This window comes from Bufo bufo, chromosome 5 (assembly GCF_905171765.1).
Source record: "Bufo bufo chromosome 5, aBufBuf1.1, whole genome shotgun sequence".
In the NCBI taxonomy this organism is placed as follows: domain Eukaryota; kingdom Metazoa; phylum Chordata; class Amphibia; order Anura; family Bufonidae; genus Bufo; species Bufo bufo.
In genome coordinates this window covers 519,147,679-519,163,773 of record NC_053393.1, presented here as the reverse complement: position 1 = coordinate 519,163,773, position 16,095 = coordinate 519,147,679, and the positions used below count along the sequence as shown (strand labels likewise).

At 51.2% G+C, this 16,095-nt stretch overlaps 1 protein-coding gene across 2 annotated transcripts in view; it reads right to left on the bottom strand.

Annotated features, from left to right (window-relative positions):
• Window positions 1-2,699: 2,699 nt before the first annotated feature.
• The window catches only part of LOC121002886 (GTP-binding protein 10-like), a 145,511-nt gene continuing 132,115 nt past the window's right edge, over window positions 2,700-16,095 (bottom strand). For both annotated transcript variants that reach the window (XM_040434524.1, XM_040434523.1), the window contains 2 exons: window positions 3,455-3,578; window positions 2,700-3,020 (listed from right to left, as the gene is read on the bottom strand). In XM_040434524.1, coding sequence (XP_040290458.1) covers window positions 2,767-3,020; window positions 3,455-3,578 — 378 coding nt within the window. In that variant the 3' untranslated portion in view covers window positions 2,700-2,766. The remainder of the gene's footprint in view (window positions 3,021-3,454; window positions 3,579-16,095) is intronic.

Genomic DNA, 16,095 nt, shown 5'->3' with positions numbered 1-16,095 from the left:
TGAACCCATGTATTTTGCAGTGTGCAAAATACGGATACTGGCCCTGTGCATCCTGCACTTTCATCGGTCCCTGTTATAGAAATGGCAATTCTTTTCTGCAAAACAGACAAGAGGACAAGCTCTATAATTTGCAAGACGGCTGCACAGATGCAGACAACACATGGATGATATCCACGTGCTGTATGCAATTTTTGCAGCCCCGTATAAATAAATGGGTCCTCATGCGACCGGGACCATAAATATAGTCGTGCAAGACGCCTTAATTGCAACAGGATACAACTCATCTTTCTCCCGGCTATCAAAAGGTGACAAGTATTAGTGTAGGTAATCGTAGATTATAGGGGAACATTTAAAGGGGCTACACCATGCAAAACATTAGGATAGATTATAAATATATAATCGAGGGGGGGGCCCTACCCATCAGAAGAACGGGGGTCTGGGGGCCCTTAGGGTACCATTCCACAGTGCGTCTGGCTGCATGCGGTTAAGCCACCTCCACGTGCAGCAGCCAATGATCGCACAAATTTACACCAAAACCGTGCAGCCATTGACTGCTGCAGGCGGACATGGTTTGATCATATGCGGCCTCCTGCACAGGAGTAGGTTGAACTTTTTTTTTTTGCGTAAGAAGTTTGAATGGAGCAGTGGTCACAAATGTACAATGTCTATGGGTCTGACCGATGAGTGCATCAGATGTTTTAACAGCAGTGAAATAACTTTTTCAGAACAGATGTAGCCGTTTTTTTTTTTTTGAAGGTTGTAAATGTCCTTATGTCCATTTTCACAGACCGACAGCCTAAATACAATTTAAAGGGGCATTTTTTAATGGCTTTTATTTATTTTTTTTAGAAAGGCATCTGTAAAAAATGGCCATTAAAAGTGTTTTTTTTTTCCAATGTGTGAATGTAACCTTAGGCCTCAGGCACAGGCCAACAACGGCCATGTGCATGTGCTGCGGACCGCAATGCATGGGCACCGACTATCTGTATCTCATGGTCCGCACCGCCAAAAAGTAGTGCATGCACAGACAGAAAACCCACAGAAACACTCCGTAGTGCTTCCGTGGGTTTCTGTGTCTCCGTTCTGCACCTACCTTCCGGACTGCAGTGCACAAATGGCCGGTGAACGTATATTGTTGACCCGCTGACCACCGCTTCACTCAAACTCCTCCTTGCTGCGTTATGGTGGTCAGCGTGGCTCCCAGCGATTATGCACTGTTCACCTATTCTGAATGGTTTTTGTGACATAACCCCCTTAGGATACAGTGACCTGTAATATTATTTTTATTGTAGTTCCTAATTATAAATCAGAACATTTTATTTTTTTTACAAGCTTTTTTAGTCATAGTCCCTTGTTACAGTACATATACAAGGTATACCAAATACAAGTCATAAAACAATACTGTATATATATATATAAAACAATACCAGACTGACAAGAAATTACAGATTTTATATTGGCTTAAAGGGGTGTCTGGGACCAAAAAATAATCAAAAATCCTGCTTTCTTCCAAAAACAGCCCCACTCTTGTCAATAGGTTGTGTCTGGTATTGCTTCTTAGCTCCATTGACGTGAATGAAGCGGAGCTGTAATACCACACACAACCTGTGGACAGGTGTGATGATATTTTGGAAGAAAGCAGGGATCATGTTAGGCCAACATGAAATCTGTAGTCTGGTATTGTAGTTCAGCCTCACCCCAGTGACTAGGAATCAGCTGCAGTACCAGACACGGCCTGTGGACTACAGCGACGCTGCCTCTAATCTCGTCAATTCCTTCCACCATACTGGAACCGTGACTGATGTGATTTACACAGGACCGGGACTCCTCGCACCATGTTATTAAATGAGACTGAGCTTCGTTTTGTACGTTTGGGAATGGTTTCTGCATTGCTAAAGAAGTTCTACATTAACTCTTTATAAGGCAGACAAAGTGGAATGTAACTTTCTTTCTTTTTTTTTTACTGCTTTACTTAGTTTCAACTGTGTCGTAGCTTTTTAGCGTGCAAGTGTTTGTGTATGCCTTATAGTGGTCAATTTCAAAAACTTGCAAATATTCTGTAACTGGTGAAGTACTAGATTTTACCAAAATAAATATTGACTTTTCTGCATATTGTCCCCTGTAGACTGTAATGAGCACAGAGGAGCCGGCCCTGCCGATATGGAAAACCCACGACCTCTAGGTGATCTTTTTACATTTTCCACAGAACCAAAAATTACCTCTACACAGTGCAGCCCTGACAACTGTGGAGTATCTTCTGTAAATAATAAATTGCACCGAACGAATATGACAACCAGACATTTACACGACGAGGTTGTTTACTTTTTCCCCCACTATTGGGGTTATTTCCTAAATACAAAAACATTGCTCCTTTAAGAAAGGTCATTCAGGATAACAAAAAAATCTGCATTTTATTTCTCCAAGAACAGCACCACATCTGTCTAGAGGCCAAATCTGGTATTGCAGCTAAGCCACATTCACTTGACTAGGAATGAGCGGCAATATCAGGCAGCCAGTGGATAGGAGTGTTGCTCTCTCAGCTGGGTTGGGTGGGGAGGACATCCTTTTCGCTAATCTAGACCACCCCATAAAATGGATGGTCCTCCAGAGTGCATTGCAGTCTCAAACTGCAGGTCTTCATTTTAGAATCTGTTTACAGAGGTCTTGCTGCACAGACACAAAGCTTAGACATTTTTTTGTGTTTCTGTACAAAATATTTTATTGAAATTACAAACACTGTACAATATTGTCCATCTGGGGGATGATTCAATCCAAGGTGTGTTCTGGGGGAGGAAGCATCTGTTTATATGGGACGTTGTGAGAAGGTAAGATGTGAAGACTCTGCAGCTTCTCTCTGGCGGTTTCTTGGATGTCCAGTTCGGCCTGTTCATCTAATGATCTGCGGATGCAACCGATGAGGTCTTGAATTCCCTGGTTTGTAGCCACAGAGATTGGGACAATGTGCTTGAAGTTCATCTGTTGTTCTGGGACCATTTGCTCTGGCAACGTATGTAAATGATCTGATAGGAACAAAACAAAAAGCATAGTATACACATTCTGCATTTGTGGAGGAGCAAGTGCCCTACTCAATTATCTGGGTGCCCCTTCTCCGTCTCCTACCTCTTCACCAAGATAGCTACCTACATCTGAGGGTGACACACAGTTGGGGACACCTCACCCCCTGCAGTGACATAGAAAATGTGTCTTCATTCTAGGACAGTGATGGCTAACCTTGGCACTCTAGTTGTGGTAAAACTACAACTCCCAAGAGGCCCCCCTTGCTTGGCTGCTCTCGGAACTGTATAGAAATGAATGGAGCATGCTGGGAGTCGTAGTTTCACCACAGCTGGAGTGCCAAGGTTAGCCATCACTGTTCTAGGAGGTTTATGGACATTTAAAGTGACCTACTGGCTGCTGGAAAGTGTCAGCAGACACGTACTGTGAGGTTTCTTACCCTCTGGATTCTCAAGCTGCTTCACCAACTCCTGGAATTTGTCTTCAGCACCAGGCAGATCCATCTTATTGACAGCCAGCAAGGCAGGCTTATCCAGCAGTTCTTCTTTGTACAATTCAAGTTCCTAGGATATGATGAGTTTTATACGGTTAAACTAACGATGAACTGCAATACTAGAAACAAACCACAGAGAAGAGAGGCGCTGTCTGATCTTCTCAGAGCTACAGGAACAACATGTGTGAGTTTGTTCCCACAAGCTAGGCCCAAGTCCAGAGAGCTTCTGTCTCTGAGAATACAGCTGTCAATGGATCAATACTACTACCAGAGTACCCCTGAAGTAGAGAGAACTGACATCTTAGACGGTCTAGAAGTTACAAGGCTGTGAAAAATACAGTCAGCAAGGTATTCGCCCGTTTATGGCAGAGACTTTACTGCTGCGGAAGAGTATTCTGCCAACGCACCCCTCACACTCTGATAAGGAATGGCCACCCAAATCTAAAATCTGCACCCCTCAGCCCGGGTACTTCAGAAAAAGGTTAGTGAGAACAGCATTGCATGCCTAAGGTTATTTGGGAAGACTGCAAAAGAGTGTGTGTGTGGGGAAGGGGGGGGGGGGGGGCACTACTACAACTTTCATCACTGTTGCTGTCCATACACTCCTATTAGGGAAGGATTGCACGGTGATATGCTTGGAACTGTGCCTTTTACTGCCATATGTACTACTACTCCCATCTGCACTTCAGTAAAGAGAGACTTATTTACTGAAACCAACGGTCCAAGTAATTGACTCCCCATACCTCTGCCAGCACCACTCTCGTTGCACCCAGGTGCTTAGGCTACTTTCACACTAGTGGCAGGACGGATCTGACAAGCTGTTCACCCTGACGGATCCGTCCTGCCGCTATTTCGCCTTGCCGCCGCTCTGTCCCCATTGACTATAATGGGGACGGGGGCGGAGCTCCAGCACGGCAGTGCACGGTGAGAGGCCACCAGACTAAAAGTACTGCATGTCCGACTTTTTAGTCCGGCAGCCTCTCATCGCGCACTGACGTGCTGCGCTGGAGCTCCGTCCCCATTATAGTCAATGAGAACGGAGCAGCGGCACGGCGGATCTGATAGGGTGAACAGCCTGTCGGATCCGTCCTGCCGCTAGTGTGAAAGTACCCTTATTTACATATTATAAAACATCCAATGTCTACAGATTGAGGCCACCTAAAGGAATGGGACCACATGTCACATGGATTAATACTGATAAATGTGATAGATGCCCTTTAAGGTGTACCTCCAATTTTGAGCATTTCAAGCTCAGCTCAAAACCTCTATGCCAAATAAATTCCCAGTCTATGCTGATGGGGTTTCGAGCTCTATTTTTTCTGTATCAGCCCCACTCCCCTGCTTTCATAGACACACTTAAATGATGAAATTGCCACCAGGGATTGTTTAAGATATCACTGCAAACTAATTGAGTCCAATGGGAGTTGAATGAATCTGTACTTAGTGAGCTCCCCCTAGTGGCAGCTGCTGGTGGACAGCATTTTATTTTTCATGCTATGGCTGTGGGAAGAAAATCAGGAGATGTGAGGCCCTGCATCAGAGTAAAACAGGGTTCCGACCACTGTAATGATATGTAAGGCAACTAATGTTCCCCAGAGTGACCCCCAGCAGTAATAATATCCCCCATAGTGGCCCCCAACAGTAAAAATGCCGGGGGAAAAAGGAGACTTTTGTATTACTTACCAGTAAAGTCTCTTTCTCGCTCTTCCTTGGGGGACACAGGAAACCATGGGTATAGCTCTGCTCCCTAGGAGGCGTGACACTAAGCGAAAGCTGTAAGCCCCTCCTCCATCAGCTATACCCTTCAGCCTGGAGAAGAGACTGCCAGTTGCGTGTCCAAGTAGTGAAAAATAACCACCAATCCGGAAAAAGAACTGTCGGGCCCCAACGGGGGCAACCAAGCCGGAACCACAACTGTAACCCAATGAAGGGCGGGTGCTGTGTCCCCCAAGGAAGAGCGAGAAAGAGACTTTACTGGTAAGTAATACAAAAGTCTCCTTTTCTCGCCCATATTCCTTGGGGGACACAGGAAACCATGGGACGTTCCAGAGCAGTCCCAGAAGGGAGGGACCAGAACAAACTCAACCAACACCAGAGGCATCAATCAACTGCCGCCTGCAACACCAGACGGCCTAAAGCAGCGTCAGCCGACGCATGAGTATGCACCCTGTAAAACTTGGTGAAGGTGTGCAAGGAGGACCAAGTGGCCGCCTTGCAAATCTGCTCCGAAGAAGCCCGATTTCTCTGAGCCCAGGAAGCCCCGACCGCTCTAGTGGAGTGAGCGGTAACACCAAGGGGAGGAACCCTGCCCTTGGCGAGATAAGCCTCAGTAACAGCCATCTTGACAAAACGAGTGATAGCAACTTTGGATGCCGCCATCCCTTTGCGCGACCCTTCCGGGACCACAAAGAGCGAGTCAGTATGCCTGAAAGAGCTGGTTACTTCCAGGTAAATCTTGAGCGCCCTGACAACGTCCAGGCGATGAAGCTTCCTCTCCCGCGGATGGGAAGGGGAAGGACACAAAGAGGGGAGAACGATGTCCTCGTTCAGATGAAAGGCGGAGACCACCTTAGGAAGGAAGGAAGGGACCGGACGAAGAACCACCTTGTCCTGGTGGAACACTAGGAAAGGTTCCAGACAGGAGAGTGCAGCCAATTCGGACACCCTCCGAAGAGAGGTGATGGCTACAAGGAAAATAACCTTGCAGGACAGAAGTCGCCAGGAAACCGTCCGCAGAGGCTCGAAAGGAGAAGCCTGGAGCGCTGAGAGAACCAGGTTCAGGTCCCAGGGCGGTACCGGAGGGCGATACGGGGGAACCGCGTGAGCCACGCCCTGAAGGAAGGTCTTGACAGGACCAAGGGGGGCCAGAGGGCGCTGAAACAAAATGGACAGCGCAGATACCTGACCCTTCAAAGAACTAAGGCCTAGACCTTGGGCCAGTCCGCTCTGCAGGAAGGACAAAACGGTGGGGAGAGAAAAGCGGAGCGGAGGAATCCCCAGATCGGCACAGAACCCCAAAAAAGTCCTCCAGGTCCTATAATAGATCCTAGAAGAGGACGGCTTACGTGCGCGGATCATGGTGCGGACGACGTCCGCAGAAAAACCCCTACGTGTCAGGATGGTGGTCTCAACAACCACGCCGTCAAACGTAGGGACCCTAAACGCGGGTGGAAGATCGGTCCCTGAGAGAGAAGATCTTCCCTGGCGGGCAGTGGCCAGGGCGCGTCTGCCAGGAGCAGCATGAGGTCGGCATACCAAGACCGGCGGGGCCAGTCCGGAGCGACCAGAATCACCGAGACGCCTTCCGCCGCGATCTTCCGAAGGACCTTGGATAGGAGAGGGATGGGAGGGAATATGTATGGGCGCGCGAAGCCTCGCCAAGGAAGAACGAGGGCGTCGGCTCCGCAAGCTCCCGGATCCCTGGCTCTGGACAGATAGGCGGGGACCTTGTGATTGAATTTTGAGGCCATGAGGTCCACGTCCGGAATGCCCCAACGAAGGCAAATGGCCTCGAATACCTCCGGGTGAAGAGACCACTCGCCGGGGTCGACGGTGGTGCGACTGAGGAAGTCCGCCGCCCAATTGTCCACCCCTGGAATAAAAATTGCAGATAGGGCCGGGACGTGGGCTTCCGCCCAACGGAGAATGCTGGTGACCTCCCGCATCGCTGCAGCGCTGCGAGTGCCCCCCTGGTGGTTTATGTACGCCACGGCCGTGGCGTTGTCTGATTGTACACGAACTGGATGACCCTTCAGCAGATGAGTCCAGTGTCGTAGAGACAGAAGGGCCGCTCTCAGTTCCAGGACATTGATCGAGAGTTTGGACTCCGATGGAGACCAAATGCCCTGGACGGATCGGGGAGGAAACACGCCTCCCCAGCCCGAGAGACTGGCATCGGTTGTAACCACCAACCAGTTGAGTGGCAGAAAGGACCTGCCCAGAAGAGGGGACTGTAACCACCAGCGGAGAGATGACCGCACCGGAGGCGAAAGATGGAAGGGATGATCCAGAGACTGCGGCGATTTGTCCCAGGAGGAGAGGATCGCCCGTTGGAGAGGGCGGGAGTGAAACTGCGCAAATGGGATCGCCTCGAAACAGGCAACCATCTGCCCCAGTACCCGCATGCAGAAGCGGAAGGACGGTCGACGGTGGAGAAGGAGACCCCGAACCGCCCCACGGAGGATCAGACGTTTTTCCGAGGGAAGACGTACCTCCGCCGCTCCCGTGTCTAAAAGCATCCCCAGGAAGACGAGTTGTCTGGAGGGGGGAAGGGAGGACTTGGGGAAGTTGATGACCCAACCGAACCTCGCCAGAGTCTCTAGAGTGAGATCCACGCTGGCAACCGCTTGAGAAAGGGACGGAGCCTTGATGAGGATATCGTCCAAGTACGGTAGCAGAAAAACACCCCTGGAACGGAGTAAGGCTAAAACCGGGGCCAGGACCTTGGTGAACACCCGGGGGGCTGTTGCCAGTCCAAAGGGAAGGGCGACAAATTGGAAGTGGAGGTCCCCCACGGCGAATCGAAGGAAGCGATGGTGACACTGGGCTACCGGAACATGGAGGTAGGCATCCTGTATATCGATGGAAGACATGAACTCTCCCTGCTCCAGGGAAGCCACCGCGGAGCGGAGGGACTCCATCCGAAACCATCGAAGGAGGAGAAAACGGTTGAGCTTTTTGAGGTCCAAAATGGGCCGCACCGAACCTCCCTTCTTGGGAACTACAAAGAGGTTCGAGTAGAACCCTTGGAATCTTTCCTCTAGAGGAACGGGGGTAATCACCCCCCTGTCCAGTAAGGCTTGAACGGCCGCGGAGAACGCAGCCGCGTCTTTCGGGTCTCGCGTGGGGCGGGAGCGAAAGAACCGATCCGGAGGGAAGGATGCAAATTCGATTTTGTATCCGGAGGACACAATTTCGAGGGCCCAGGCGTCCGAGACGTGAGCCATCCAGACGTCCTTGAAAAGGAGGAGCCGGCCCCCCACCCGGGTGGGTGGGGGCGCGCCTTCAGGCAGAGGACTGTTTTGCTGCGGGTGTGCGGGCAGCCTGCGGCTTGCGCCAGGAGGGCTGCGCCCGAAAAAACGGCTTCCTACGCTTGTCCTGGGGAGGAGCCGAAGCGGCAGCTGTGGTGGGAGCCCCAGAGGCCCTGCGGGAGGACCGAAAACGAGACGCACCAGGGCGTCCGCGGGGGGCGCCCCTGGCTTGGGGTTGAGGAAGATGGGTGCTTTTACCACCCGTGGCCTCTGAAATAAGTTCGTCTAAGCGGACCCCGAAAAGGCGGGAACCCGCAAACGGTAGCCCCGCCAAGGAACGTTTGGAGGCAGCGTCCGCTTTCCAGACCTTCAGCCAGAGCTCCCTCCTGACGGCAACTGCCAGGGCGGAGGAGCGTGCAATAAGGGCTCCCGCATCAAGGGAGGCCTCACAGACAAAATTCCCGGCCCGAATAATAAGCTGGGCCAAGGAACGTAGGTCCTGGATGGGGATGTCCGAGTCCAACTCCTGTTCCAGCTGTGTACCCCAAGCAGAGATTGCTTTCCCTGCCCAAGCAGAGGCAAAAACCGGTCTGAGGGCAGAACCGGAGGCAGCAAAAATGCCCTTGGACAGGGTCTCCATGCGACGGTCCTCCGCTGACTGAAGAGAGGACCCGTCGGGAACAGGGATGGCCGTGTTCTTTGACAGCCGGGCCACAGGGGGGTCCACCTTGGGTGGGGAAGACCATGTGGCCACGACATCGGCTGGAAAAGGATAGCAAATGTCCAGCTTCTTTGGGTTGACAAAACGGGCGTCCGGGCGAGCCCAAGCCTTAGACACCACGGAGGAGAAATCAGAGTGGATTGGAAAGACTTTTGAGGCCTGCCTGGGTCTGATAAAGGAGACGCTAGCTGCGTCCGAGCTAGGGGGGTCATCCTGCACCTTAAAGGTGTCACGTATATCAGAGATGAGTTGACCCATCGCTGAGGCTAGCTTGGACGGCAGGGCCGAGTCCATTTCCAAATCTGAAGCCGCCAATTCACCTTCAGAGAGCGAATCCTTTGGAGAGGAGAGGCTCGTCTGGGTGCGCACGCGTGGCGGGGAGAGGGAGGCATCCGAGGAGGAGGCTCGCTCTACTCTAATACGCTTCTGAGAGTGCCTAGCTCGGGAGGGGTCACTAGGAGAGGGTGAACCCGCTGCAGCGGCAGAAGCAGTGGACCCGGAGGGCGCGACAGTCAGAGTGGCGTCCTGCGGGGTAGGTGGCCTGTCTATTAGGCGGCCCACGACATGAGTGAGGCTTTCCACGGCCTGGGACAGGGATCTAGCCCAGTCAGGCGGGTCAGAGGAAGCAGGGAGCGACACAGCGGGCGACTGAGGCTGCGGTGGAGCTCGGCATGCAGTACAGTGCGGATCAGACTGCCCCCGGGGAAAGGGTTCCCTACAAGCAGTACAGGCATGGTACCATGGCTTGGCGGCTGCAGAAGGGTCTGACATGGTGGAAGATGTTGCACTTAAAAGTGAGAACCAAGCAACAGTACTGTGGCACGGAGGGGGTTAAACAGTCCTACCAGACCCGGAGATACAAGCGGCAGCTGTAATGGGGAACAGACTGGAGCTGAATGGCTTCAGGATCGCACGGCAGAGAGATGAACCCGGAAGTAGCGGAGCGCAGCAGCACGGAGCTGAATGTGTAAGGAAGCTCCGCCCCCCCTCTGCCGCGCTGAAGCCGAAGCAGAGCCGCGCGCGCGCGGCAAAAAGATTTTAACCCCCACGGATGTTGAAGTGCCGTTCATGGCGCCGTTCATGCCAGGAAAACGGCTCCCACCGCGCCTAGATGTAGCAGACGGCTTGCAAGTCTGCAGCCGTCCCCTGTAAGGCAGCGTTCTAGGACTTGCCCAGATAAACTGCCCTCCAACTAAGCCCGGTAACGTCCCGATATGCGGGGGGGGGGGGGGCGGGGGGGGAGGGTTGTCCGGGATTGTAGCAGTGGCCATGTAACAGTGGCCATGTTGGTAGCAGCGGTGGGAGGGAGGAAGGGGAGGCTGGAGCAGCCACTCTCACCATACGCTGTCTTCGCCCTCAGTCCATCCAGCGGGGGTCGCCCCTTCAGCTCCTGGCACCGCGGTGGCAGGAAGCCGGGGGAGGGACTTGGCGTGCGGGCGACCCTGAGCTGGCGGGACGCAGGGGAGCGAGGCTGCCCTGGTCCACCTTGTCTTCTGTGGGGGAGGCGGCAGTGCGGAATTACCGGCACTGGCGCGACTCAACCCCGGGAGAAACAGAGGGGTCTAATGCGCCTCTGTTGTCCCTGTAGGTAGAAAAAAACCGAGTTAAAAACAACAAATACGTAAAAATAAAAATCATAGGATAACAACCCTGCATAAGCAGGGGGTGTCTTGCCTCCTTGGACACTAAGCAAAAACTGGCAGTCTCTTCTCCAGGCTGAAGGGTATAGCTGATGGAGGAGGGGCTTACAGCTTTCGCTTAGTGTCACGCCTCCTAGGGAGCAGAGCTATACCCATGGTTTCCTGTGTCCCCCAAGGAATATGGGCGAGAAAAATACATCACTCATTTCATCCACTTGCACGTGCAGACAGTTGTTCCTCACTTGATGCAGAAGGACCTGCGCTCCCAGCATGATGACATCACCATGCACTCCCAGGGGTCATACTGGAAATGTAGATCCTTCTGCATCAAGAGAGGAGCAGCCATGTAAATAGCCCCATAGGCTGCAGTAGCTGTTTTTCACTGGTGTGTGAATGCAGCCTTAGTGCGACCTAAAAGCAAACTAATGCTCAAAATAAGATGCAAGTGACAGCAGAAAAAGACCACCACCTGTAACCATCGCCCCCCATTATTAATCAGAGAGATATTTTATCTGTCACATTTAGGAAACATCTATTTTTTTCCTGGTGGTGGAGTAAGAGGAGCCGTTACACCCCTCACATCTAATTACTGCGCTTGTCAACTCTGACTCCAAAGTGAGGGCTCATTCAGACGGCTCCGTAGAAAAGATAGAGCATGTCCTATTCTTGTCAGTGGACAAGAATAGGCATTTACTATTATGGTTGCAGTCATGTGCGGTCCGCAAACTGCGTAACGCAAGCGGCCGGTATCAGACTATTGTTGTCTGAATACACCCTTAAAGGGGTTCTGCAGTTTGTTTAAACTGATGATCTATCCGACTTGTATCAACTGGCATGAGGCAGCGGCGCTCTCCAGCAGCTGCGCGGCCTTCTCACTGTTTACCGCCGGCCCAGTGACGTCACGACTTGTATCAACTGGCCTGGGTGCGGCTAAGCTCCGTTCAAGTGAACAGAGCTTAGCCGCGCCCAGGCCAGTGATACAAGTCGTGACGTCACTGGGCCGGCGGTAAACAGCGAGAAGGCCGCGCAGCTGCTGGAGCGCCGCTGCCTTCTCAAACAGCTGATCGGCGGGGGTCCCCGGTGTCGGACCCCCGCCGGTCAGATGCTGATGATCTATCCAGAGGCTAGATCATCAGTTTAAACAAACCTCAGAACCCCTTTAACCGTATCTGGAATATTTTTTTAGGATGATTGTGCATCTCAGGCTCAGCTGGGGTTAGACTAGAAACCTGCAATTTTTTCAAACTGTTACGCATCGATGCAAAGCTGCATGAAGGTGCCCATGACTATAAGGCTACTTTCACATCTGCGTTTTTAATTCAGGTTTTGAGATTCAGCAGAGGATCTTAACCACCTCCGGACCGCCTAACGCAGATTCGCGTTCCGGAGGTGGCAGCGCTGCGCACAGTCACGCATATACGCGTCATCTCGCGAGACGCGAGATTTCGCTCCAAGCCGGCCCGCGCATGCGCATCGCGGGCCGGCAAAAGTTAAAGAACAAGTTAGTCACCAGCCTGCCAGCAACGATCATTGGCTGGCAGGCTGGCGATTTTTAAAAAATCCAATCACAAGCCATATAACAGATCATATTAGTAAATATGATCTGTTATATGGCTTGTCTGCTCCTGTGCTGGTCCTTTTCGTCGGTTGGATCCAGCACAGGAGCAGACTTCACAGTGAGTAGCACCAACACTACACCTTAGCCCCAGATCACCCCCCTGCACCCCAATTAACCCTTTGATCACCCCTTTGATCGCCCCTGTCAATCACCAGTGAAAGGAAAAAAAGTGATCAGTGTAAACTGTCACTTTTTTTTTTTCACTAGTATTGGCTGTTAGGTTTTAGGGATAGTTTAGGCCCCTTGGTTAGGTAGTTAGCGTCAGTTAGCGCCCACCCCACCGCACCGCAGTCACTTTTATTCGCTGAATAGCGTATCGCTAATCAGCATTTGTACTTTTATAGTATCTGTAAGTGATCAAAACTGATCACGGTCAGATCTATAATAGTATTAGTGTCACTTTAGTTCGCCCTCCACCCAAAACGCAGTGTTTGCCCGATCAGGCCTGATCGGTCGCCCACACGTGCGTTCACCCACGCCCGCCCCACCGCAGTGACAAAAAATATATATTTTTTGATCACTGCACATTCATTTTACACGCACTGCGGCGATAAAAAAATCAGTTTTGATATTTTTTATCAACCGCAGCGGCCTCCGGTACTTCGCTAGCCTCCCCTTTGTAAGACAGGTTTGCTTTTTTTCTTGGGTAGTCTCAGGGAATACCCCTAAATTTAGTAGTCCAAAATGTCAAACAGGGGGTATTCTTCTGAAGAGGCCTACAGGATTCTGACCCAGTCGGATGAGGAGTGGGAACCCTCATCTGATGAATCTAGCGGGTCAGAATATGAACCTGTGGAAAGCAGTGGCTCTCTGACCCAAAGTTCGGACGAGGAGGTGGAGGTCCCTGGCAGCACCAGGCGTACCCGGCCCCATGTCGCTAGACCACAGGTTATGCAGGATCCGCTTCAAGAGCAGCAGAGTGGGGCTGTCGCTGCCGGATCACGTGGTGAGGCATACACCAGCAGCGCAGCCCTCCCTGGACCTAGTACCAGCACTGCCGTACAACATGGTGACGTGGCGAGCACCAGAAGGGCAGTTGAAGCTGGTACGGTGGCACGTGCAGTAGTTACCCCGTCGCAGCCACCGCAAAGACAGGCCCGTAGAGCCCCTAGAATCCCTGAGGTGCTGGCAAACCCTGATTGGCAGTCACCAACTTCAGCCGCACCTGTAGTTCCCCCTTTCACCGCCCAGTCTGGAGTTCGGGTTGAGACGGCTCAAATCGGTTCGGCCCTGGGATTTTTTGAGCTGTTCTTGACTGCGGAGCTCTTGGACTTAGTCGTGGCAGAGACCAACCAGTATGCCACACAATTTATATCCGCCAACCCGGGAAGCTTTTATGCCCAGCCTTTCCGGTGGAAACCAGTCCAAGTTTCCGAAATTAAAATTTTTTTGGGCCTTCTCCTCAACATGGGCCTGACAAAAAAGCATGAATTGCGGTCATATTGGTCAACGCACCCGATTCATCACATGCCCATGTTCTCTGCTGCTATGTCCAGGGCACGATTTGAGGCCATCCTCCGTTTCCTGCATTTTAGCGACAACACCACCTCCCGTCCCAGAGGCCACCCAGCTTTTGACCGGCTCCACAAAATTCGGCCCCTCATAGACCATTTCAACCAGAAATTTGCAGATTTGTATACCCCCGAGCAAAACATCTGCGTAGACGAGTCCCTAATACATTTTACCGGGCGCCTTGGCTTCAAACAGTACATCCCAAGCAAGCGTGCCCGGTATGGGGTCAAATTGTATAAGCTCTGTGAAAGGGCCACAGGCTATACCCACAAATTTCGTGTCTATGAGGGAAAAGATCAGACCCTGGAGCCGGTCGGTTGCCCTGACTACCTGGGGAGCAGTGGGAAGACAGTCTGGGACTTGGTGTCACCCTTATTCGGCAAGGGGTACCATCTTTATGTGGACAATTTTTACACAAGTGTGGCCCTCTTTAGGCATTTGTTTCTAGAACGGATTTGCGCCTGTGGCACCGCGCGAACTAGTCGCGTGGGCTTCCCCCAACGGCTTGTAACCACCCGTCTTGCAAGGGGGCAGAGGGCTGCCTTGTGTAACGAAGAACTGCTCGCGGTGAAATGGAGAGACAAGCGTGACGTTTACATGCTCTCCTCCATTCACGCAGACACGACAATCCAAATTGAGCGAGCAACCCGTGTCATTGAAAAGCCCCTCTGTGTCCACGACTATAATGCGCTCATGGGAGGGGTGGACTTCAATGACCAGATGTTGTCTCCGTATTTAGTTTCCCGCAGAACCAGACGCTGGTATAAGAAGGTGTCTGTATATTTAATTCAATTGGCGCTGTACAATAGTTTTGTTCTCTACAGTAAGGCTGGGAGAACACGATCTTTCCTCAAATTCCAGGAAGAGATCATCGAGAACCTCCTTTACCCAGGAGGTTCCGTGGCCCCATCCCCCAGTGTAGTTAGCCGTCTACACGAGCGACATTTCCCCAGTGTCGTTCCTGGTACCTCAACCCAACCGTCACCCCGAAAAAGATGTCGTGTCTGTAGCAGGAGTGGAATAAGGCGTGACACCCGCTATTTCTGTCCTGACTGTGCTGACCACCCTGCCCTATGCTATGGAGAGTGTTTCCGGAAGTACCACACACAGGTACACCTAGCATAGGGATTGCATCTCACAGGACAGGCACACAGGGCTATTAGGGCCCTTTTACTCTCAGCTGCTGCAAACCTCTCCTTTCACCTGGGATAAAGTGCATAACGTACTTCGCCACATCTTTGGGCGATTTGCGCTTTGCACATTGTCCCATGGGGAAGGAGAGGTTTGTTCTATAAAGGTAAAAAAAACTAAACAAAAAAAAAATTACCGGTAAGTAAAAAAGTTTAAAAAGTTTAAAAAAGTTAATATGTTCTGTTCTAAAGTTAATAAAGTTATTGCTTTGCGGCCTGGTTTTTTCTTTTTTGTTTTGTTTTTTTTACCTTCCAGGTGGACCAACCGATCGACCAGCTGCAGCACTGATGTGCATTCGGACAGAAGCATTGTGCTGCTGTCAGATTACACGCAAGTCGGTGTATGCGGCGCTGCAAGACGAGATTTCTCCTCTGCAGTAAAAGATATGTTTGCCGAGGCATATGAGCTGAGGAGGTGGCGGTGTTCATATACTTTGGCAAACACTTTGTATATATAAAAAAAAAAATCCCGGCAATGATTTATTCATCCACATCGATTGATGTGAATGGAGAAATCTGGTTTGCCAGGGCATACGAGCTGAAGTGGGTATGGATGTTGGGCGGAGCTCCTATGTCCTGGCAGACGCCTTTCCCCTCCTTTTTCTTTTTTTGGCAGAGATTTTTTCATCCACATTGATCGATGCGAATGAAGAAATCTGTGCCGTTCATTTTTTTCTTTCAGCCCAGAGGCTGAACGGAAAAAAAAAATCTCATTACCCGTATGCTCAATATAAGGAGAATAGCAGAAACTCCTAATGCTGGGCATACATGTAATGATTGCGGAGACCCTCAAATGCCAGGGCAGTACAAACACCCCACAAATAACACCATTTTGGAAAGAAGACACCCCAAGGTATTTGCTGAGGGGCATATTGAGTCCATGAAAGATTGAAATTTTTGTCCCAAGTTAGCGGAAAGGGAGACTTTGTGAGAACA